The sequence below is a fragment of the Anomaloglossus baeobatrachus genome, chromosome 7, assembly GCF_048569485.1.
Source record: "Anomaloglossus baeobatrachus isolate aAnoBae1 chromosome 7, aAnoBae1.hap1, whole genome shotgun sequence".
NCBI classification, from domain to species: Eukaryota; Metazoa; Chordata; class Amphibia; order Anura; family Aromobatidae; genus Anomaloglossus; species Anomaloglossus baeobatrachus.
Window position 1 is genome coordinate 58,026,787 of NC_134359.1, and position 25,344 is coordinate 58,052,130.

General features: G+C 43.1%; 1 protein-coding gene across 1 annotated transcript in view; it reads right to left on the reverse strand.

Moving 5' to 3' along the window:
* Positions 1-25,344, reverse strand: part of SLC25A12 (solute carrier family 25 member 12) — a 215,283-nt gene that overhangs the window by 39,542 nt on the left and 150,397 nt on the right. The window contains exons 12-13 of the mRNA XM_075317328.1: positions 21,233-21,285; positions 14,517-14,597 (exon numbers count right to left, since the gene is read on the reverse strand). Of these exons, the coding sequence (XP_075173443.1) occupies positions 14,517-14,597; positions 21,233-21,285 (134 nt within the window). The remainder of the gene's footprint in view (positions 1-14,516; positions 14,598-21,232; positions 21,286-25,344) is intronic.

Here is a 25,344-nt window from a genome sequence, read left to right on the forward strand (position 1 = left end):
AATTGGGTGTAAAACCCTTTGAAAAGTTCCCAAATTTTTGTGCAACATGAAGTTGTGACTTTTGCCATTTTCTTGTAATTTTGAGGCAGGTCCACCAAAAAGGCTGAGGCTGGACAGAAGCTGAGGCAGGACAGGGCATGGCTATGACCGCTGTCAAATTCAGCAAAAGTGTCAACGTTTCTTACGCCAGAAGTGCTACTCCAGTCCCTGTGAAGATGCGCCAAATTCATTAAGTGGCATGATCCGTCTAACAATTTTGGTGCATCGAGAGCACTTCAGTGAGTCAAGCATACCAAACACAAACACCTGACTTAATGAACCGGCACCTAAGGGTCAGTATGCTATTCCCCCCAAAAATGGACAGCATTATGATGTGTGAGAAGGAAGTGTGAATATAGGCAAAGAGTGCAAAGTAATATGACAACTTATACAAGCCTGGAAACCACATATGTCAAACTCTGGGCCGTGGGCCAAATCTGATCAGCAGCAAATTTTATTTGGTCCGTGATGCTATTCGATATAGAGTACTATGGTCTGGTTATTATTCTGTATAGCGGACTATGTGGGGCCCACTACAGTATTCTATATGGATGAGTATGTGGGGCCCATTATTATGTATGGAGGACTATGTGGAGCAATTTAGTCTATATGGAGGGCTATGTGGGGCCCTTTATTCTGTATGAAGGACTCTTTAGTCCACTGATGTGTATGAAGGGCTATGTAGACCTATAATTCTGTATGGAGAGCTATCTGAGGCCCATTATTCTGTATAGAGGGCTATTTGGAGCACACTGATGTACAGGAAGGGCTACGTGGGGCTATAATTCTGTTTGGAGAGCTATGTTGGGCCCATTATTTTGCATGGAGGACTATGTGGGGCCCATTACTCTGAATGGAGGACTAGATGGGGCCCATTACACTATATGGAGGACTATGTTGGGCACACTATTCTGCATGGAGGACTATGTGGGATCCATTATTCTGAATGGAGGATTAGGTGGGACCCATTATTCTGTATGGTGGACTATGTGGTGCCCATTACACTGTATGGAGGACTATGTGGGGCCCCTTACTCTGAATGGAAGACTATGTGTGGTCCATCATTCTGTAAGGTGGGCTATGTGGAGCACACTATTCTGTATGGAGGACTATGTGGGGCCCGCGACTTTAAGTTTTTAATTTTGGCCCTCTGTGTACTTGAGTTTGACATCCCTGCTGTAAAGGCTCGATTAGTCAACAGGGTTTTCGCTCTGTGTGTTTGCACAACCGTCTGCACACAAATGTTGCATTATTTTTCACATGCCACACAGCATGATTTTGTCATTGTGTGGAAAAGAATAGTGCATGCAATAGAAGGCATCTCCAGCACAATCCTGCAATGCAGACTTGCACCTTAATCCAATCGTGTACATGGCTGACCTGACCTGTCAGAAGCTGTCTTCATGCTCACCACTCAGGTCTCTTATCCTTACCCTACTATGCCGAGATATGCGATTGCAGGATGTGGCGAAACTAGATATATCTACCATTCTGAAGTTTTGGGAAATAAGCCTATAGGATCTGAAAAATTAGGAATATTTGCAATCTCCCAGCTTCTGCCAAAACAGAAAATGTCACTAAGCTATATAAGCTATATACTTACCAGAAGAGTAACAGTCATTGTTCTTTTAAGCATTAAAAAAAACTATTAGGATCAGCAGTATATAAGTAAAATTAGAAACAATCAATGATTAGTATGTAATAGTAACATTTTGGCCATTTCAGGGATTCTAAATAAATAATTAAATAAATAAAATCACTTTGGTAACAGACACTTCGATGTGTTGACAAATTACGCCGTAAATACCCATTACCCAGATCATCAATGTAAATAACTAGAGTCATCTTTTTAACCTTCGTGTCAACCAAATGGGGTAAAACGCCCACAATGAACAATTAACTAAAAACCGAGAAAAAAAAAAAAAAAACTAAACTAAAAAGTACTGAGCACAAACAAAAATATGCACACTAATATCCGGACGACAGCACCCTGTGCCGCTCTATTGCTGCGGGGTGTAAACATGTGACCCTACACATTAGACCTATTGCCCTTTCCAATTCCACCCAAGGCAAATCCTAAATCCTTCAAACATTAGGATGTCCCAAAGAAAGTCAATCAAAGCCTCCTACTTCCAACCTACACTTCCCTGTCAATTAACTGTTTAGTTTATAAAAAGGTGTGATTCTTTTTTCGGCCTCTTGGGGCAGTAGTGTCACATTCTGGAGTATCTTACGTTCCCACACGGAGTGTAATTCTTCTGACTATAAAACACATTTTCCGTTTTGGAATCATTTTCTTATTAATGACTGACCATAATAAAATTAAGTATTGAGGAGAAAAAATATCTTTATATAGCACTAATATAATTGAAAGCATTATATGTATACACATACACATACATACAAAAAAAATGCATGTGTGAAGTCTTAGGTGCACAAAATTTCCATAGGAACAACAAGAAAGAAAAAGATAGTGATACTTTTCCTAATCTTTTGAAATTCGTCTCCCCTAAGAAGGGCGTTCTTAGTGTTAAAAGGGAACCTGTCACCACTTTTTTGGCCTATAAGCTGTGGCTACCACCACCGGGCTTATATATACAGCATTCTAACATGCTGTATATAAGAGCCCAGGCCACTGTGAGAACATAAAAAAACACTTTATAATACTTACCTAACGGTCGCTCGGTTGGCCAGATGGGCGTCTCCATTCTCTGATTGCAGCGCCTCCTCTTTCGGCCATCTTCGTCCTCCTTCTCTAGCCGTGGTGCATGACGCGTCCGACGTCATCCACACTCGCCAGCATTCAGTTCCTGAGCAGGGCAGATCAAAGTATTGTACTGCGCCTGCGCAGGACCGGCGAGTGTGTCCGGCAGAAATCCGGCAGAAATAATTTTGCCAACAGATCTCAGCAGGGTCCGTTCTAACGAATAATTACAGGGCATGTGAACTCAGCCGTAACCTGTCAAGATGACACCGATAAGTTTGGATCTTGCAATAGAGCGGGGGAGCCATTGGCTTCCTTCTCCACTACTCTTCTTCCTGACGTAAGACATCAGTGTCCCGGCGAAGACATAGCAATGAAGTTGCTGCAGTGAGCCACCAGTGTGCTTTGTGCAGGCGTAAATATAAGATAAATATAACTAAAATATAACACTTTTGGGGTGGAGAGGTTGCACAAAGTTGGCATTTTGACTTTTGCAGGTGACATCATTACAAAATTATTTGTTTTGGGCTGGTACTTAGGGGTTATTATTCCTCGGCTGGAGAGCGCCAAGCTTGCCTTGCTTCAGTGGCTGGCAACCCCCATTGCACTGTTAATGTGGTTCTGGATTATTGGAATTGTATTGTTTATGTCACGATTCATCTGTGCAGAGCATCTGGCACTAAAGATGCTCTGCTGTGTTTTCTGGACTGCTGAGCTGGCAAATTGATTGACTGTGCAGGATTCCATTCTGGTTATGGGAGGTGTGTGCTCAGGTGTTTCATCTTAATGCTAATTGTCCTGTTTCTTTACTGAGCATGCTCCCCCATATTCTTGCCAGTTGTACGTTCTGGTTTGGTAGTTGCGCTGTTAACCTGTATCGTTGCTTTGTTCTGATCTCTGTTTTCTGACCCCGGTCTGTTGCTTGACTTCTCTTTGCCTGCTCCCTGTTCCTGCCTTGACTTCTTGGCTTTTGACACCAGACCGTTATCTGACTACGTATTAGTTTTCTCCCTAAAGTTATTACGTGTTTTCCTGGAATACAGACACCGGATCGTGACCTGACCAAGCCTGAATTCTCCCTGTGTTCATACGTGTCCTCCTGTTACCAGACCCCGGCTTTCCTGACTACTCTTCCATCTGTACTACCCGTAAGTAGTGGCTTGCGTTACAGTACCATAACGTACTAGCACTTTGCTCAGACTTTACACATTTATGGCTAATAAAGTGTTGAGGAGAGCCATTGGATCAAATACTTAACCCCTTCAGCCCCAGGGCACTTTCAGTTTTTGTTTTTTGCTCCCCTTCTTCCGAGAGCCGTAACTTTTTTATTTTTCCGTCAATCTTGCCATATGAGGGCTTGTTTTTTGCAGGACAAGTTGTACTTTTAAATGAAACCATAAGTTTTACCATATGTTGTACTGGAAAACAGCAAAAAAATTTCAAGTGTGGAAAAATTTCAAAAAAAGGGTGATGGCACAATAGTTTTTGGGATGTTTTATTCACGGTGTTCACTATATGGTAAAACTGATGTGTGGGTATGATGCCTGAGGTCGGTGCGAGTTTGTAGACACCAAACATTTATAGGTTTAGTTGTATCTAAGGGGTTAAAAAAAATTCACAAGCTTGTCCAATAAAAGTGGCGTACGTTTTGCGCCATTTTCGTAAACCCGTAGCGTTCTCATTTTTTGGGATCTATGGCTCAGTGATGGCTTATTTTTTGCGTCTCTAGCTGACGTTTCTAATGGTACCATTTTTGCGCAGATGCTACGTTTTGATCGCCTGTTATTGCATTTTGCGTAAAACCTGCAGCGACCAAAAAACGTAATTTTGGCGTTTGGAATTTTTTTGCCACTACGCCATTTACTTATCAGATTAATTGATTTTATATTTTGATAGATTTAATTTTCAATGGGGTGAAAAGGGGGTGATTTGAACTTTTAGGTTTTTTGTTTTTTTTTAAAACATTTTAAAACTTTTTTTTTTTATTTTACTAGTCCCCCTAGGGGGCTATAGCGATCATCAATCCAATCGCTCTGATCTATCTGCTGATCACAGCTATACAGCTGTAAACAGCAGATACGGTCACTTCCTGCTTCACTGGCCTCCAGGCCGAGTGAACACGAAAGTGAAACGTCATAGCTGCAGGCGTCATCACATGACCCTGTGCTACCATGGCAACCACCGAAAGTCACGTGATCACTCACGTGACTTCCGGTGGGGGCGGCGGTAAGTGAAAATCTTCACCGCGCGTATATACATCTCGCTGCCAGACTTTGTCAGCGAGATGTAAGGGGTTAATGTTACGGGTGGAATGCGATTCCACTCGTAACATGCAGGCACACATGTCAGCTGTTGAAAACAGCTGATATGTGCACCGATCGCCGCTCCCTGCTTGCGACAGGGGGCGGGGCTTAACGGCACACGACCCATGATGGATAGATCCGTCCATGGTCGTGAAGGGGTTAATTAACCTCTGGACATAGTGGACTGTGGGAAGTATGTCCAATGAAATCGATTCTCCATACATAAGTCAGTTTTCAGATCATACACAAGGCAAGATGGCCTCCGATGACATCATAGACCCGCCCACCAGCATCACATGGATCGGCCCCAATGACATCATAGACCCGCCCACTAGTGACACCAAGGACCAACCCCACTGATGACCTCATGGACCAACCCACTGACTGGCCCACGGATCAGCCATTGACCAACTACTAACCAATGCACACATCCAAGCATGCCCACTGTAGAGCCAACCATGCCTTTTTCCTAGTTTATATAAGTTCATGTTACAGTTCGAATAAAGACATCTAGGTGCCATTTTGCTCTGATCAAGAAGAGAGTTCACATCTGACCCTTTGTCCTGTGTAAATTCTTTTAAGCATGCAATTAATCCACACCAATTAGAAATCAGGAGCAGGCAACTCGTGAACCTTACAGAGTATTCACCCTAACAATAGCACTGAAACGCGTTGCTCGTATACTTTGTCTCCTCCTTTACAAATATAAGTGTCCTAAGTGGATCAAACACATTTTGGGAGTAAACCAATACATTGAAATGTGTCACTGCAGTATCCCTTCCTATACATTACAGTGCCTCTGCTCCCTTAATCTTGGCCTACACCTTCCGGAATAGAAAGATGAGGAATAAGATAAGACAGAGATCTTGTCGGATGAAAATGCAGACGTTTCCCATAAGTGATATACACGTTATGTCTGTGCAGTGTTCCCATCTGATAATTTAATTGGATCTTGGTCACAAGCAGAAGAAATCAGATTACAGGGAACCACTTATTTTATATATATTCTCCGCTAATAATATCAGGACAGATGTCACCATGATGATCTCAAGAACAAAGAGTTGATCAAATCTGTAGAGCTCAATCAACATCACTTCCAGCAATGAATTTAATGCACTGTGTGGGTGAAGGGACTTTGTCTGAAGAAAAAAAAAAAATGAAGTGTCCGCAATCCTGAATCCTTCATCATTTTATTACTTAACGGCTTTGATGTGTCAGTTTTCTGAAAGATCCTTAATCTGTGATTCAGGTAAACCATAAGACATTCATTTGGTAGAACTTTTGCATAATTAATCCCACCACTGAGTATTTGTGTAGAGTATTTTTCTTCCTTTTAAATCCCTATGAACATTCTTAAAAAAAAAAAAAAAAAAAAAGAAAATTACGATTTTACAATTCTTGTTTCAGGTAAAATTTTGTATGATAAAGAAAAAAAACCAAAACATAATTATAGTCTTGGAAGGAAGATTAAATCGCAGAAAAGAAAACAGCATTCTGGAACGGCATCGACTTTAACTTCTAAGCCTCTGTTCACACATCCGGTCCGTTTTAGGAGCAGGTATATGGAATAAGTGATCTGTTCGTTAGGGATAAGGAAGCAACAAGGTCCCAATGATTATTATGGGATTCCGCATGGGTTGTATTTTTTAGAATGGAAAAAAAAGTTCTACAAGTTGGATTGTTTTTTTTATGGACACCAACTGGACACCAGATACCATGATAATAAATGGGTGACATCTGCTTCTGTTTGCATAACTAATCCATTTTGTCTGTAAAAAAAAAGCTACTGCCGGTTGTGATCGAAAGACATCAGAACATCGCAGCTGGACGAGCGACTGCAGACCGGTCAGATGTCCATGCAGACCCCTGTTTACTTATGGAAAGCTTCTACAATGAGCATATCCGCAACATGAATGAAGGAATGGAAGAACCATACCAGATCACCTTCTTTAATTCAGCTGTAGCCGAGGGTCATTAGCATATCGCATCCAATGCACTCACATTGGATGCCATTCCATCGTGTGAATCCAGCCGAATAGCAAGACTCAAGGATTTTCAACAGATCATTGCCTAGACTGAGCTTCACACTGCCTCCTACGTGGTGGCTTCTTATGAAAGGGCACCCTGGTGATATCTCTTCCCCAGATAAGAAACTAACAAACACACACCTGACCTGATCATACCAGATCACCTTCTTCCATTAATCCCCCCATGTCCTCCATTGTCAGCTGATGCGGTTATCGCTCTGCACTCGTATGTCATCTGAGTGCAGTCCAATGTTTCACTCGCACCCATAGACTTGTATGGGTGCGACTGACATGTCTCCTGCTTACACTCACAGCATATTGCAATTTTTCACTCATCCAGAATCTGGATGAGATAAAAGCTGACCATCTGCTCTCCCTCATTGAATAACATTGGTCCGAGTGCAATGTGAGATTTTCTAGCATTTCACTCATCCGGGCGAGTCATACACTCATGTGAGTGTACACTTCATGTAGATGCAACTTTGACATGAAATCCAAAAACAAAAAAATAGCCTTTAAAACCTTTTATTATTATCACAGCTAAAAATAATTCCTAAAAAAGGTAAAAAGAATCTACATCCAAACGTAGAAAGTGATTATAGTCGGTGAATAGAAGAGATGGTGATAATAATTAATTATACTATGTGGCATCTATAAGTATGTGCCACAAGGACGGAGACTCATTCAGCTAGATAATACTCCTGCCACACTGCAGGAATTGGTCAGGAAGGGTTTGGAGGAACATGACAAAGTTCAAGGTGAGGACTTGAGCTTCAAACTCTCAAAATGCCAATCTGATTGAGAGGGATGTGCTGGAAGAACGAGTCCGACCCATGGAGGTCCAACTTCAGAACTTACAGGAGATGCACAGGATAAGTTTAAAAGTTATCTCCTATTTATAGGATATGGGATAACTTTATAAATACTGGGGGTCCAATCACTGGGAATTCCATTTATAATAACAGTGCTGAAGACCAGCTGAACACTGAGCTCAACCATCTCCAGCAGTCCCATTAAAAGGGAACATGTCAAGTATGCACCCAGGACCACGAGCAGTTCTGGGTGCATATTGCTAATCCCTACCTAACCGTCCCTGTATACACTAGCATAGATAAAGAGATCTTTATTATTTCTAAAGATCCATTATGATATGCTAATGAGCGCAGGGACTAGTCGCAAGGGCGTTCGTTCCTGTGCTCTTAGCAGGTTAGCACACCCACAGGGGGCGTTGTTATGATCTGGTAACCGCGGATGATCACGAAAAATCCCACTGATCAGAAAAAAACAAAACCACAAGAGTAGTTGGAAACCGGGCTCACCGCAATCCCCCATCCATCAGACAACACCAAAAGCAGCAGTGGGATGCCCCAAACACACCCAGACACCTTGTCACTGCCTGAGAAACTTGCTACACCTCAAAGATAGAAATGAGGAATCCCAACTTGCCTCAGAGCAGTCCCCAAAGAAACAACAAGCCCCCAACATGCAACAATGGCGATGTAAGAAAACACAACACACAGATAGAAAATATAGATCAGCAAAGGTGAGGCCCGACCTACCACACAGAACAGGACAGGACAGACAACTGATTGCAGCCAGCAAAAACCCTGCAAAAAATACCAATCTCCTGATAATAAAAAATACTAAGACCACGCGGACTCTCCCCCACTATATCAGGTACTCTTGAGTTAGACACTTTAAACAGAACTGCAGATATAATGGGAAGAAACAAAATCACAGAACAAATAATCTTCTAAAGTGCAAATAATCCAAACATGAACAGAGAGCAAGCTCCCTTTCTTGCCGGAAGAACTGCCCTGCTCACAAAAGCAGAGAGACAGATCCTCACATACAAGAAACCAAACACAGAACCAAATGGAATATGCAGAAACACTCTTAAGTGCAAATCCAGCAATTAAGCACAGAAACTGTAAACTTATTTGGAGTAGATTTAGGCACCAAATAAATGGGAAAAACAGAAGGAAAAACTCCCAGCCATCTTCAGAAGCAGGCAGGAACATTTATCACCGGCGACCGCCAGGCACAAAATGCTCTCCTAAATAAACTAGGCTGATCTGCAATAGGATTTCCTGGATTCCCAATTAATTCCATCACCGGTCTGAATGACAGATTCAAACTCAACTTCATAACCATTCCTGGCCACCAGAGGGAACTCCACACCAGCACCCACTCGGATGACATTCACAACAGGGCGTGCTAACATGCTATTCAATGCCCAACATGATCATCGGCACTGACGCGCGTACCTGTGTCTGTTGCACCGCCTCAGAATGCTGGGCATAAGGTCAGTGCACTTGATCAGAAGTCTCCGGCACTTTTGGTCATGTGCACTACACCAGTTTGAAGCCAGGATGTGTACACCCAGCTTCATAGTGCGCATGACCGGATGTCCAGGGATCGTGTGCATGGAGCCGAAATCCAGCGTCAGGCGCGGTGGCAGTAGGGGTGTGCTTACATGCTAAAGGGCACGACTAGCCAAGGGAACTAACGCCTTTGCGACTAGTCACTGGCCTCATTAGCATATCATAAATGAGCTTTAGAATACTTTTTCCTAAGATCTCTTTAAGTATGTTACTATAAGCTGTGACAGTTAGGCAGGGATTAGCAGTTTGCATTTAGAACTGCTCGTGGTTCTCGGCGCATATTGCACCTGACAGGTTCCCTTTAAAAAGGAAAGGAGCGGAAGTATGCATGATCACCCACTGCTCTTTTCACATGGGGCACTTCAGAGCCAAATACTAAGGATTGGTAGGGTATCCAAGCAAACAGACCTCCAGTGGTTGAGACGTTATTCCCCATAATATAACACTGGTCTGAGTGCTATCCGATAAAATATCAGATAACCCTCAGTCATGTTATATGCTCTTGTGAACCCTTAGGGCTACTCTACACATTGCAAGGCAATGTCACCGCATGCTCATAGACCAGCTCGATGTGGATTGGGTCTCGAACACTCCTTTTACTAGTATTGTACTATAAATTGCTGTATTCCAAGAATCCACTTGGAAACCTGCTGCAGTTCCCCCGTATTGATGATATCCCGTCATTAAGAAAAGAGGAAGCGTCATTGAGCGGAGTACCTGAATTATATATAAAGTTTACCCGTAATTATTTATATGGGATCAGTGACGTCTCTGCAGAGATAGCCCTCATCTGCGTGGAAAACACTCTTGGCCATACTTGTTTCCCTTTTTTACAGATTACCTCCACTTTCTCACAACAGTGTCTCTCTCATATGGTGCTGAATGCAAACTTTGTGCAGTGACAGGTGAAGGCCTAGGTATGCACCAAACTGCCAGATCCAATCAGGGCAGACTAGAAGCAGCCTCCTTCAGGGGTCCCCGAGGGACCTGTCTCTGAAGTAGAAACCAGTCAGGGTCATTAACCCCATTGCCCTGAGTTCTGGGAGTGGATACTTGTTCGCTCTTTTTTTTTTATGTAATCCAAGCCTGTCAGCTTCACTCAAATGGAAATCATTAGAAATCAAAAGCTTGGAAAAAAATGACATCACCAGGATATTCCCAACAAAAAATGACAAACAAGGAGTTCAGTTTTTAAGTCTAAGCCTGTCCTCAAAAATAGTCAGAAACATCCAGAAAAAAATCTGATTAACTTTCATAAATTCACTGCTGACATTGTTTGCATAAGTAATTCCATCCACTTTGCCCTGTAAGCGCTGCTGATGGATCTCCAGAAGGTATCAATGCATAAAAGAACGTGTGAAAAAATATCAAAATTGAATCTAATGGAAATCCACAGAGCACACAATATCTCAAAACATCAGAGACGTTTTTACTTGAGGCTCCGGAGATATTCAGAAGTTTTCACTGCGCATAAAGTGTCATTCCGATTCATGATCCATGTGATAATCATCTCCTAGATCTTCAGCAGAAATAATTATCTTTCACATTACTTCCCACTTACATAGATGTCCGATAATTCCTATAAGACCATCTTCCACAGTCCTAGTACAGACTGCAATGTTCACTGATTGGCTCCTGAACTGAACATATGTATATATATATATAGATATATATATATATATCTCTTTACACACACACACACACACACACACACACACACACATATACACGTGAGAATACATATTTTTCTACATGCTTTTTTACTGTGAGAAATATATATATATATATATATATATATAATATATATAATATACATTTTTCTATATGCTTTTCTATTCCCAAATTTTCTCTCTTGTATCTTGTATGAATAAGAAGAGAGCCTGATTTCTGATTATTGGTGCATATCAGGAAAGCAAGTATGTGCACATCAAGGTCAGCAGCTGATGTCATGAGACAAGGGCCCCTTGAGCTATGGTGGATTGAAGATGAGGCACCCCGGAGCTACGTGACAACTGCCTCGCGAGCAATGAAAGGGACGGAGAGGGAAGTCCTAAAGATGGGTAAACGTCACAGGCTTTCTCCATATGCTTTAATATAGCCAATGGCATACTTAGGAATTTTACTAAGAGATTAACCCATTACTGCTCTATAAAAGGCTTGTAAAAAAATAAAGCACTTTACTTGTGCACCTTCACTGAGAAGGAATTCATACCAGATATATTGTGTGGTCTGAATTTCTCCGTCGGCTCTCAGCGACCTTTAATCAGAGATTACAGCAGACATGCATTGTTAGGAAGGAAATTTCCTGAAAACTATGGAATTTCTCCTTAACACACATACAACCTATTTAGTCAGGAGATCCAAGGCTAGACTTCACAGTTCATACATGGACCGTGGAACCCAACCTAAGGGATAGGTTTGTACAAGTTTATAAACTACCATAGTCTGATTTTCATTGAGAAAAAAAAGACAATTTCTCCGTATGTCACTCGTTTTTATACAACATATATTTTGTATATCATATATTTTGATAAAGCGAGCAAATTCACATGCGAAATGTGCATTGAGGTGTTCTCCTGGGGCTTCCTCTGCACCACCAATTCTATACTGCAGTATTTCCAGGTAAGAATGCCCTTATTATATGGGAACCCCACTTGAGTTAAATTTTTGCCTGTATCTTGAATCTAACTTTTGATATTGCCTAGGTGCATATGGTTTGGCCTAAGTGCTGGTGCACCAGTCAATTTGTATTTGGTACTAGCTTTGCATATTGTATCTCTGTGGTTTAACTACTATTTACATGCCAAATATGTGATCAATTCATTTTATATATCAAGCGTGTTCCCGAACCATGGCATTCACATTTACTGTCGTCTGTTTTTCTGTTTATTTTTTAACATGTTTAATAAAATTTGTATTTTTATGGCACATAGTCCACTTTGTCCTCTCCTTAATATAAGTCTATGTGTGGATATATGCATTTTCGCCACATTGGGAATTATGTAACTTTATCCCATGGCTAACACTGCTTATACTTTTATCTAAATGGAATTTGTTTATTTGCTTTTATACAACAGCAATAAATAAAATTTACAAAAACAAATACAGTTTCCTAAATTAAAGAGTTGCCCCGTATCTGAAAAAAAAGGATGTAATAAAGATGACCTGCATGGGATCGGACTTGAATAGATGAATGTCATCTGAAATATATAGAGAAGGCTTGTGCATGCTGAAAATTTTTCATGCGGAGAACTGAACAACCCTAGTATATAATAATAAATGTTTAGTTCCTTATATAGCGCCATTAATTCCGCAGCGATTTACATACATCAGAAACACTGTCCCCATTGGGGCTCACAATCTAAATTCCCTATCAGAATGTCTTTGGAGTGTGGGAGGAAACTGGAGAACCTGGAGGACACCAACGCAAACACGGGGAGAACATACAAACTCCTTGCAGATGTTGTCATTGATGGTATTTGAACTCAAGGACCTCATTGCTGCAAGACTGCAGTGCTAACCACTGAACCACCGTGCTGCTCATGAATTACATTGGACAGTTTTTTTTCCCCAAACATATAGTTGGGATGATCTAGGATACTCTGCACTCGCAGGGGGTTGGACCCGATGGCCCTTGAGGTACCTTTCAACTCTACCATTCTATAATTCTATGATTCAAACAGCACTCAGACAGAAATTACGGTCCAAGTGATTGTAGCCAAATGGTGGAAAAAACTATTCCTCGCCTCAGGTGGAAAGAAAAAGCCCAGCCCCGGCCTGCAGAGAGTTGGATAAGGCACATGGACAGCCAAGGCAAAAATTACAAAATGAACAAAAAACCTCTAGTTTTTCATGTACAGTATAAAAAAAATGAAAGTGGTCTGAAAAAAACCCCAAACTGTTGGAAGCCACTTATGGCTACACGAAGAGTAAAGCTTTCAACAGCTCAATAGTCCACGTAATTGAGGTTGCGATGCACAGATAGCCTGGACCGGTTAACAAGTAATAAAGAGACAAAACCAAAGACAAAAATCCAGCAACCGCAAATACTGGAATAAAATTAAAACATAGCTTTAATGATGTCCATTAAAAACAATATTTAAAGTATATTAGACAAAGGATCTGTCAACGCGTTTCGAGCAAACACAAACTTACTCTTAATCATGACTGATCCTTTAGGGTGCTTTACACGCTGCGACATCGCTAACGATATATCGTCAGGGGTAACGTCGTTAGTGACGCACATCCGGCGCCGTTAGCGACATTGCAGCATGTGACACCAAGGAGCGACGATCAATGAGCGCAAAAACGTGAAAAATCGTTGCTAGTTGACACATCGCTCCTTTTCAAAATATCGTTGCTGCTGGAGGTACGATGGTTGTTCGTCGTTCCTTGTGGCAGCACACATCGCTATGTGTGACACTACAGGAACGACGAACATCTCCTTACCTGCGTTCACCGGCAATGAGGAAGGAAGGAGGTGGGCGGCATGTTCCGGCCGCTCATCTCCGCCCCTCCTCTGCTATTGAACGGCTGCCGTGTGACGTCGCTGTGATGCCACACGAACCGCCCCCTTAGAAAGGAGGTGGATCGCCGGCCAGAGCGATGTCACAGGGAAGGTAAGTCCGTGTGACGGGTGTAAGCGATGTTGTGCGCCACAGGCAGCGATTTGCCCGTGACGCACAACCGACGGGGGCAGGTACGCTCACTAGCGATATCGGTACCGATATCGCAGCATGTAAAGTACCCTTTTGTCTACATATACTTTCATTTTTTTTTTTTTTTTAATGGACATCATTATAGCTATGTTTTAATTTTATTCACGTATTTGCAGTTGCTGTATTTTTACTTTGGTATGGTCTCTACATGAAGAATGCCTATGGCTAGAATGACTCCCTGTGGCACCGTATAGGGTCCAAATATGCATCTTTGAATAAATATTGTCTGTGAAATTCTAAAGGCTTCAACTTTTTTTTCCTCCTTAGTCCAAAGCAAAATAAATAAGATCAGACCATCAACATTTTCCTTCCCCAATTGCATCAGTATACAAGATACTCACACAGCCGCCAGCCAATATTTCAGCCAGGAGCGGAATGGATCCATCTCGCTGAGTAAACTTGTCTCGAACAAAATCATTAACCTACATAAAGAAAGGGAAATTGTGACATAAGTAAACAAAATGATTACATTCGCTGAACATCTCCCGGGCTGCGGCGTCTTCCACCAGATTATTGGCAGCGCCGCTCTTTTATAAAACAGACATAACAATTTATAATGCTATCTATAAACAAGAGCCGCTACATGATGCAATCTGCCTTTCACACTCCTATAATGGGCTCCGCAGGCCTAGATTGTAGCCGAAGAACTGACAAAACACACAACTGGTTTCTCTTTTTTTTTTTCTTCTTTACTTTTTATAACAAATGAAAGCCAATAAGGGAGTGAATTTAGAGAAATAGGCAAAATTATAGACGGTGGGACACCAAACTTTACTAACATATGTCTGCTATTGTCAACTTCAGAGGGAGTGCAGAGTCGAAACTCAATTTTGTTATTACATGAAAAATGATCCACGACAAAAGAAATATACGGCCCTTCATTATAAGATAATGCACAGATTTATTTTGGAATTATTTCGACTTTTGGAGGAATGATTTTATCTTTTTCGGTGTCTTCCGAGTGTAAAGTGCTGAAGATGAAAAGCTACTGACGGGTGAGAGCAGATTCTGCACCGGCATTTCGACAGGTTTAGTGACCAAGGTTGGATCTGTGCATGCAGCATGTGTTTAAAGGACAAACATTTATTCCTAGAAGATGTATGGAGTATGAAATTCATAATTTGGAACTGATTTAACAAGACACAGTTAGGTGGCCAATGGATGTGTTCTACAAAATGGAAATACTGTGGATATATTGGTAAAAATAGTATTGGTCACAATATTCCTTGCTGCTGCAGTCTGGTGCTTGATTGTGTGGAACTTTTATCCTTTTTTTTTTTTAAATTCTTTATTTTAAAGCCAAACTCGTAACAAACAATACATCCCCTGCTCCCAACTGGGACGCAGGTATTATTACAGAATTGACGGTAGTGTATATACAGACAGCACACATAAGCAATTCACATCCCCGCTACTACTCAGGTCTGGCCCAGTTTGCATATTTTATAAGCCGACCCAACTTAATGTAAGTAGGGAGAAGAGCGAAGAAAAGAAATCAAAGCCTGAACAAAGTTTGAAGGCCTGTAGAGAAAGAAAGAAATAAAGAAAGGGGAAGGAGAAGAGAGCAGGAGAGAAGATCAGGGAGTAGAGTAGAGAGAAAGGAAAGAGGGGGGGAGAAAGAAGGCGAGAAGAGAAAAAAAAAAAACAAAATCACGAATCCTGAGGTTCCGTGACCAAGTCCGCGTACTCCGCCGAGGAGGTGAACTCTATCCATGGAAACCATGTCCTATAAAAGTCTTCCTGGCGATCGTTAATAGAGGATGTCAAATCCTCCATATGCATCAGATCGTTAATCCGCGAAACCCACTGTGTCACCGTGGGGGGGGGGTAGTAGACTTCCAACCAAGCGGAACGCAAGACCTGGCAGACATGACCAAGAATCTAAGCAAAGATCTCCTATATTTAGAGACCGGTAGTTCGGATAGCTGTAGAATGAATAGCTCCGGACCCAATGTCTCAGTAGTACCGGTCACTCGTCTGATTACCTCCCCCACTTCTGACCAAAACCGCTGCAGAGAAGGGCAAGACCAAAAAATGTGCACAAAATCACCCTCCCCCTGACCACATCTCCAACAAACCGGGTCAACTGAGGGAAACATTCTATGGAGTCTGGTCGGGACCCTGTACCACCTGGCCAACAGTTTGTAATTAGCTTCCAGCAGTCTGGAACTGATCGAAGTTCTATGTGCTAGCTGGAGGATGTTGTTTCTTTGTGAGTCGGATAAACTAATCCCCAGGTCCCTCTCCCACTGTAACAGGTAGGCCGGGGGGGGCAAATCCCCCGGATCTGATAGCATGTTGTATACCAAGGATAGTGAGTGCCTTACGACTCCCTCTCCCAGACACAACTTTTCAAATCCCGTAGGCGGTCCGACATATCGGCTGAAGCGAGGGAGGGAAAGCATGTAGTGCCTCAACTGCATAGCCCTCCAATCCCCCAGGGAACCCGAAGGCAAGAAGCCCCGGATATCCGTTAGTGAAAGCCAATCCCCCTCTCTGCCCAGATGACAAGCTCTGAAATTGCCCCCTTGAACCCACTTTCTGAAGACCGGGTCCAAGAGACCAGGACGGAATTCCGGGTCACCTAATATGGGTGTCATAGGGGAAGGCACTGGCAAAAGAAGTCGTCTGACCTCCCCTCTCGAGCAGCATTCTACAGTAGCGCCAATGGTAGGATGAGATCTCAGAGCAGGCAGGGGGAGGTTCAAAAGCCAAGGGATGGCCGGAAGATGTATTTCCGAGAAGCTCTGTTCTAGGGCTACCCACGGCTTTGTGCTGGAGTGGCGGCACCAGTCCAACACCCTAACCATGTGCGTGGCCAAATAGTACTTTTTAAGGTCTGGGATACCCAGGCCTCCCCTACTCTTAGGCCTGCACAAAAGAGACCGGGAAAGACTCGCAGGTTTGTTGGCCCAGATAAATTTGATCTGTAGAGAGGCCAGTTCCTTGAAGAAAGAGCTAGGGATCCTAATCGGCAAGGATTGAAAAAGATATAAGAGACGTGGCAGGATATTCATCTTCAATATTGCACATCTCCCGAACCATGTGAAGTAACCCTTCCCCCAGTTGGCGCAGTCTTTTCTAATTGATTGCAGGAGCGGGAGATAATTCAATTTGTAGATTTGACTAGGGTCCGCAGACACCTGGACGCCCAGATACTTCAAGGACTGGCTAGCCCACCTAAACTCGAACGCGGATTGTAGCGAAGTGACTAGCTCAGGGGGAAGAGATATATTTAGGGCCTCCGATTTTGACATATTAATTTTAAAGTTAGATAGTGAGGAGTAGATTTCCAGCTCTCTCAGAAGATTAGGAAGGGAAACCCGAGGGTTGGTAATAAAAAAAAGTAAATCGTCCGCATACGCCGCGATTTTATAAGTAGAACCTGAGACGTTGGGGCCCGATATGTTAATGTTGCTTCTGATCCGACTGAGCAGGGGTTCCAGAGTCAGTATAAAAATCAAAGGCGAGAGAGGACAACCCTGCCTTGTTCCATTGCGGATGGGGAATCTCTCTGAAAGGAGACCGTTCACTCTAACTGCTGCCGAAGGGATGCTGTACAGGGAACAAATCCAAGCAAGCATCATGCTCCCCAACCCCACAGCCCGCAGAACCTCCTCCATAAAAATCCAGTTAACTCTGTCGAACGCTTTTTCTGCGTCGGTCGACAGAAGCATCAAAGGCAGCCCATCGGATTTAGCCTTGTGTATTATGTTCAAAGCCTTAGTCGTGTTGTCCCTTGCTTCCCTGCCCGTCATGAACCCAGCCTGATCCGGGTGAACAATCTCCCCAAGCAATGGGGAAAGTCTGTCCGAAAGAATCCTAGTGAAGAGCTTCAGATCTGTGTTGAGGAGGGAAATGGGTCGGTAACTAGAGCACGAAGCAGGATCTTTGCCCTCTTTAGGGATAACTACTATATTAGCAGCCAGGGTATCCCTTGGCAAGGGAGCAGCTTCCGAATGTGGGCCATGGTTGAATGCTGATAGAAATGGGGAAATCAAAATGGAATCCAACTTTTTGTAATAGAGCAGAGGGAAACCATCCGGGCCAGGAGCCTTGCCTGTGGGAGATTTTTTAAGTGCGGACCAGTATTCCTCCTCCGAGATGGGCCTTTCCAGATCGGCCGCATCCTCCGGCTTGAGATGTCTCAAGCCGGAGTCCGCGATGTACATCCGTATACGATTACGCAGTTCCGTCCTGGCCCTCTCAGACCGCCCCTCATCAATTGCATAAAGGGTGGAAAAGAAATCTTTAAAAGCGGAGGCAATGTCTTTCGGCAAAGTAGCCCATCTGTCCCCCGCAATGTGCACTTTAGAGACATATCCTCTCGCTCTCTGAGTCCTCAGAGCTCTAGCCAGAGTCCTGCCACTCTTATTGCCAAATTCATAGAAATGCCGTCTACACCTAGCCAATGTTCCCCTAGCTTTACAACATAATAGGGTCCTCAGTTCCTCCCTCTTCTTGATCAAAATGGCCCCCACATCCCCTCCCAGAGACCCCTTGTGAATTGCCTCCAGCCCTCTAATGTCTGCCAAAAGGGATGTAACCCTAGCTTCTCTTTCTCTCTTCAGGCGTGCCCCATGTTTGATGAACAGTCCCCTCACCACACATTTGTGTGCCTCCCAGACAATGCCCGGGAACACCTCCCCCCCCCACTGTCTCTGAAATATTCCCGCAAGGCCTCCCTGATTTCCTGCATTGTCACCGGTTCGTCGAGTAGCGAAGTGTTCAGGGTCCATTGACTCTGCCTCCCAATGGGGTAGCCGAGGGATAGAGTTATTGTGATCAGGGCGTGATCAGAGAATGATATGCACTCGATTGAGGAAGCCACCAGAGAATGTAGATCCCCATGTTTAAGGAAAAAGAGGTCTAATCTGGAGTAGCAATCATGCGCTGCCGAGTAAAATGAGAAATCTTTGTCTGATGGGTGCATCAATCGCCAAGTGTCTATTAGTTGATGATCATGTAAACCCCGTCGCAAGCGACGTAGTACCGAATGTGGCAAACTGGACATTCTTTGGAGCTATCCCTCGGCGGCTCCAACACAACATTAAAGTCACCCCCGAAGACCAGAGTGCCCTCAGAGAATTCCTCTATCTGCTCAAGGTAACGCAGCAATGTAGGGCATTGACCCGAGTTTGGCAAGTAGACCGCCACAAAAGTGAAAGTCTGTGTAGCAATGCGTCCCTTGAGCATCAGAAGCCTTCCCTGATCATCCGATCGAGAGTCCAACAGTTCCCAAGGGAGCGTACTGGACATTAAGATGCTCGTGCCCCTGGATCTAGAGTCAGGGGAGGGTGAATGGTGCACTACAGGATACCTTCTCGGCAAGTTTGGATGGTTTTGCCTCACAGTAGTGTGTTTCTTGGGAACTTTTATCTTGGTGTTGGTACTTTCCCTTTCTCCTTCTTGGTACCTGTTTACACCTGTGTGTTTCCCATGTTGTTTGAGAGCTGTTATTACCCCCCTCTCTGTTGTTAGTATAGGTGTGTTTTTTTGGGGATCTTGGTCCCGGTGTATCCCCTTGGGTGGTGGGTGTGGAGGGGACATTACCATCAGGGCCAGGCCAGGAGATAGGGAGAGGCTGGGGGCTCAGACGTTGCTACCTTCAAGCGTAATACTGGACTGAGGGCAAGCCCAGGGTACCTCCCTAGCTTGAGGGGAAGCGGAAGGGTCCTCCCTTCCACTCACTCACTCTCCCAGTCTTGTCAAGAAAGCCATGAAACCTTCCCAGAGCTGGAGCATGGAGGGAAGAGAAGGCTGGCGAGCTGTCACCCTTACTTGTGAAGGCTAAGAAGAGATAAATGTTTTACTGAATCTCTGTTGTTGGCACACTGGGGCACTATTACCATATGTGGTTGGACAGTGGACAGAGGGAACGCTATTACTATTTGTAGGCTTAGTGAAGGAGCACTACTACCATGTGAGAACTCAGAGGGCTCCCAATTCCTATGTTTGAGCTTCAGGATATCCTACCCTTAAGCGGGCTTTACACGCTACGATATATCTAACGAGATGTCGGTGGGGTTACGTCGTAAGTGACGCACATCCGGCATAGTTAGTGATATCGTAGCGTGTGACAACTATGAACGAGCAGAACTACTCACCCTCTCGTTCATCATTGACACGTCGCTCATTTTCTAAAAATCGAACGTCCGGTTGTTCAATGTTCCCGAGGCAGCACACATCGCTCCGTGTGACACCTCGGGAACGATGAACACAGGTTACCTGCGTCCCGCCGCCAATGTGGAAGGAAGGAGGTGGGCGGGATGTTTACGTCCAGCTCATCTCCGCCCCACCGCTTCTATTGGGCAACCGCTGTGTGACATCGCTGTGACGCCAAACGTCCCTCCCCCTTCAGGAAGAGGATTTTGCCGCCCACAGCGAGGTCGTTTGGAAGGTAAGTGCATGAAACGGGGAGTTACAGCATTGTGCGACACGGGCAACAAATTACCCGTGCCGCACAAACGATATGGGCGGGTGTCGCATTTGCGATCGAACAATAAATTGTAACATGTAAAGCAGCCTTTAGACACCGTAAAGCCAAATATTTATTTGATCTTGTCCCACACCAGATCATCTTCCAGCTGGCCACAGACAATAGGCCATTACACTGTCAACATTTTCTGTTGGAGTAGGGATGCAATGTCAGAAGTGACCGTGGGTCTCCTGACACAAACTCAACAGCCTCATAGTCATGTATAAGGGTACTAAGTTCTAAACAGGAGACCCTTGGGTAGTTGGGACATCACAGATTATACTGGGACTGTGTGATTTTTAGAATGTTGGCCGGACCCACAGTTTATGACCATTTGGCAAGCTAATGTGCAAATGTCCCGATTCCCCTGCCAAGAGAAACAAGTTTGAGCATGTTGGATTTCAACATGCCTGCCCATTTGTTCTCAAGGAAGACAAGCCACTGCTATTGGTGACTGGCAGCAGTTTATTACACCCTCCCCATTAAAAATGGCAGACCACACACTTATATAAGGGGAGGGGATGGAAATTAGGAGAAACAGCTGCTTCACGCAGTCAACGGTCAATTTAAGTCACTTACTGTCAATTTAATGGCTTTTTCAGGTGCCACTCCTACAAGTTGTGGTAGCAGACCTGTACATGAAAGAGAAGAGATAACATTTAAGAATTGTACACATATTTTGTATACGTTCACCACAAATTTCCAAAATTACATATTTCTTTCAGGTTTTCAGGGCAGACCTGGGACGTAGGAATTGTATGTTCTGGTGCATGTATGATATTGTGTAGCATGCTGCCACTTTATGTGCCATATTTCTTCCAGCCCAGAAAATTGGAAAATAAATAAATAATTTTTAAAAAATCAGCATACGCCTGACTGTCTGGTCTTCATTAAAGGGACTGTATTGTTAAAGGGGTTGTTGCAGTGCCGCTCACTTCCACATCAGTGTTTTATGTTACTGTACTACAGATTTATGATGTTGTTGTTGTTTTTTTTTACCTATAAAGTATCCATTATGTCAACGTTAATAATAATTTTCTTTATTCTGGCAGTGAGAGGCAATTAATCCAATCAAATAATGCTTCCATGCTGTCTTCTCATAAAATGCAAATATTCCCATTCATAGAATATTATAGGCATTGCTCCCCAATAGAAAAGAAACAATTCAGGGTAGAAAAGATTTATTCAAACAGCAAAAAATATGTTTCTGAATGATGTACGCAGCAAAAAGCAACAACACTCCATGGATTAATTAACCCGAAGAATATTCAATCATAGCTCACTAATATTTAGTAATTTTAGTTATAGAAAGGCAGAAACTGGGAAAATTGTATGTTTTTTTCACATCATGTAACAATGCACAAGTCATTAATAGTATTGATAAAATATTTTTTTTTATAAATAGGTTACATATTCCCTAATGTAAATTTAAGGAAATATTACACTGACGAGCAAAAGGGTAACAATGTTTTAAACTTTTGACTTTCAGGCTCCATATCTCACCATCCACTACAGCTTTGAGCATGAGACTGCCATCATTTTATAGACAATCATTTTGGCTATCTCATACATAAATTAGATTTGCAACTATTAAGCATATGATTAGTGCAGATTTCTGTCATGTCACTGCATGGTTATGGTTTTGCTTCTAAAAATCTAAAATTTAATTTTTATTATTTTGTTAGTGTTTTGTAAATCAACCTTTGGCTTTCAACACTGCCCGAATCCCTCTGGGCATGCTCTTGATCAGATTCAAGCATGTATCAAATGAAATCGGATCATGGGTCTCTTCTACACGTTCGCAATGTTGTGTATACTGGTCAGTTTACTTGGGTATGTATACAGCTTTTCTTCAACTCTACCCACAAGTGTTGGGGTGAGGTCTGGTGACTGTGGGGGTCAATCAAGCACCTCTATGTCATTGTCATTGAACTATTTCTTCGGCCAATCTTGACATATGCTTTGGGTCGTTGTCCTGTTGGAACACCATCATCCTTTTCATACCCACAGTATGAAGTAACTTGTTTTGTAGCCTACTCACATATAGCCCAGCATTCAGACCACCATCGATCCTGGGGAATAATCCAACACCTTTGTCTGTGAAACAACCCAATATCATCAGGCTTCCTCCACTAAACTTGACAATTTCTTGATCCATTAGCCCCTTTATCCTTTGTCTGTTGCATACCCATATGCACCCATTAGAGCCTAGACTATACACTTTTGTCTCATTGCTCCAAATCACCCATTTTCAAACTCTTATTGTCCACTTTTGGCCGATGTGTTGTGAATGTCAGTTATGCTTTTGCTGCTGTGAGGCTCCCTCTTGTGGCCAGGAATGGTTTGGACAGAGACCAGGTGTGTTGGGCAATGGGCGTTTCCATTGCTAACTCTCTGCTTAGTTAAACCCTGGTCTGATAGCAGGCTATGCCTGATGTCAGTTCTTTGTTCACCAGCCTGCTTCATCCTGCTCCAGACCACATCTACCCCAGATAAGTGCTTGGCTCTTTATTTGTTGTTTGGTTCTTTTGCTCTTATCTGAGTTTGTCATTTGCTGTGGTTGTTTTCAGTTTATTTGCTTGCAGGGATCTTCCCTTTCAGTTGCTTAGCAGGGAAGCTCCCTGCAGCTATGTTTGGAGTATTGCTCCTATTAATCCATGTGTTTGTTGCTTCTTGAATTTGTAATGATTCCTGCTTTCTGTTCATTGGTATGACAAGAGCACCTGGTATAGGACGGAGTTCAGATCTAGCGATCTGAGGGCTTTTTGTACTATCAGGTTTTTGGATTTTTGCAGGGTTTTTCTCTGGCCACCATCAGTCCCTTTCCTATCCTGTCCTATTTAGTCAGTAGGGCCTCACCTTTTGCTAATCCTATCATCCATCTGTGTATTGTGTTTTCCTATATCACCGCAGTCTTTGAATGTGGCGGGCTTGCTATTCTTTATCTATTTTCTGAGGCAGAGAGTTATTCATCTTTCCTTCCTTTAGGATAGCTAGTTCTCCGGCTGGGTTCGCGGCGCACAGGATGTTAGTTCACCCCTCGGCTACTTCTAGTGTTGATGGTTAGTAAGGGGATGGCGGCCAGATTAGTTGCCAATGCTCTTGTCACCTTTTACCAATGATTTATGGTTGTCTTCCATGGTTCCGGATCATAACACCGATGCTTCTTATGCTGATATTGAAGTTGAGGCTTCTTCACCTTTTTTTGGGCCACCACTCCAGAATTGTGTAACGTGTGTCGCATGGTGTTTGCATGAACGTGAGTGCTCTCACTATTACAAAAGTATACGAGCCACCTCCACTGTCGTGTTTGTCATGCCAAAACTGATAGACCTTGTGATAAACTGACTTGTTGACTCCAATATTTTGCTTGGATGTCCAGCTCTTGGCTTTCGAATGGATGGACGGACTTTATTTTGTTATTTTGTATTATTCCAAATGTCATGGCACTCACATGATGCAGTTTGTCAATTTTCTTGGAAGAGAGACCGCTATCTAAGAGTTGGATGAAGCGGTTTCTCTTTTCTTGGGAAAGCTTTTTCATGGCTGCTACTCAATTCGAACCAGCGACATTTCACTTCAGAATCAACCTAATAACACACTGAGCTGTTAGGCAAAGTGAGAGGTTGTAATTTATAGTATACAGGAAGAAAAAAATATTCCACCACCAGGAGTAAAACAGTAACAATGCAGTGACATGACAAGAATCTGCATAACTAATCATATGCTAAATAGCTGCAAGTCAAATTTATGTATGAGATAGCCAAGATGACTGTCTATAAAATGAAGGTCGTCTCATGGCTTGCAGCATTTGGTGTATGGACCCTGCAGGTGCCACACCATCTTTTGGCCCTCTACATCTTCACCCATGCTTGGTCCCCTGAGGAGTCACTACTTGTGACGAAACGCGTCGGGAGGCATGTGGGGCATTTTCATACAAGGACATAGGTTCAGATGTGCACCGTCCTTGTAAGGACGGGAGTCAAGGGGGTTTAGGGCAAGTTACATCAAGCCCGGATCTCAAGCCCCGCTGTGACACCTCCTATAAGAAATTGCTGTATTAAGCATTGGAAGATCTTCTAAATGGGTGAGACCCTTCCTTATTTTTGCTTTATCTATGTGTTGGATATCTGATAAAGGGGTCAAAGTTGTATCTTGCTGTTAGTGTCTATGGGATTGCTATATCCAAAATTACATATATATGTTGGTAGTGGGACCACTGTCCTTAATCCCCTGTACTACTTTGCATACTGACAACTTGACCCTACTAATCTCCAACACACATGGTTGTTATCCCCTAATGGTATTTGCCCAAAGGTACCCTGACACGGTGTGGGAATACGGACCTTTGGCTACCCGCAGGGTGATCCTATGTGTATTTAATATATTGCACAATTTTAATGAATAAAATTAAAAGCTAAGTTTTACAATTAATTCCTCACTGGTGCTTTTCACTAGTCTCAAGATCAAAGTTGTAGTGGATGTGAGATACGGAGCCTGAAAGTCAAAAGTTCAAAACATTGTTACCCTTTTGCTTGTCACTCTATATCGAGAGTGGGGAATATTCCCATGGAACTCAAATAATAAAATTCATTTAGAATCCCGGGGTCATGAATTAACATGCCAGAATTACTCCCAATTAACCTTTACATTACATGTGCTTTTTGCAGGTATACCACCTGAGCCTAGAA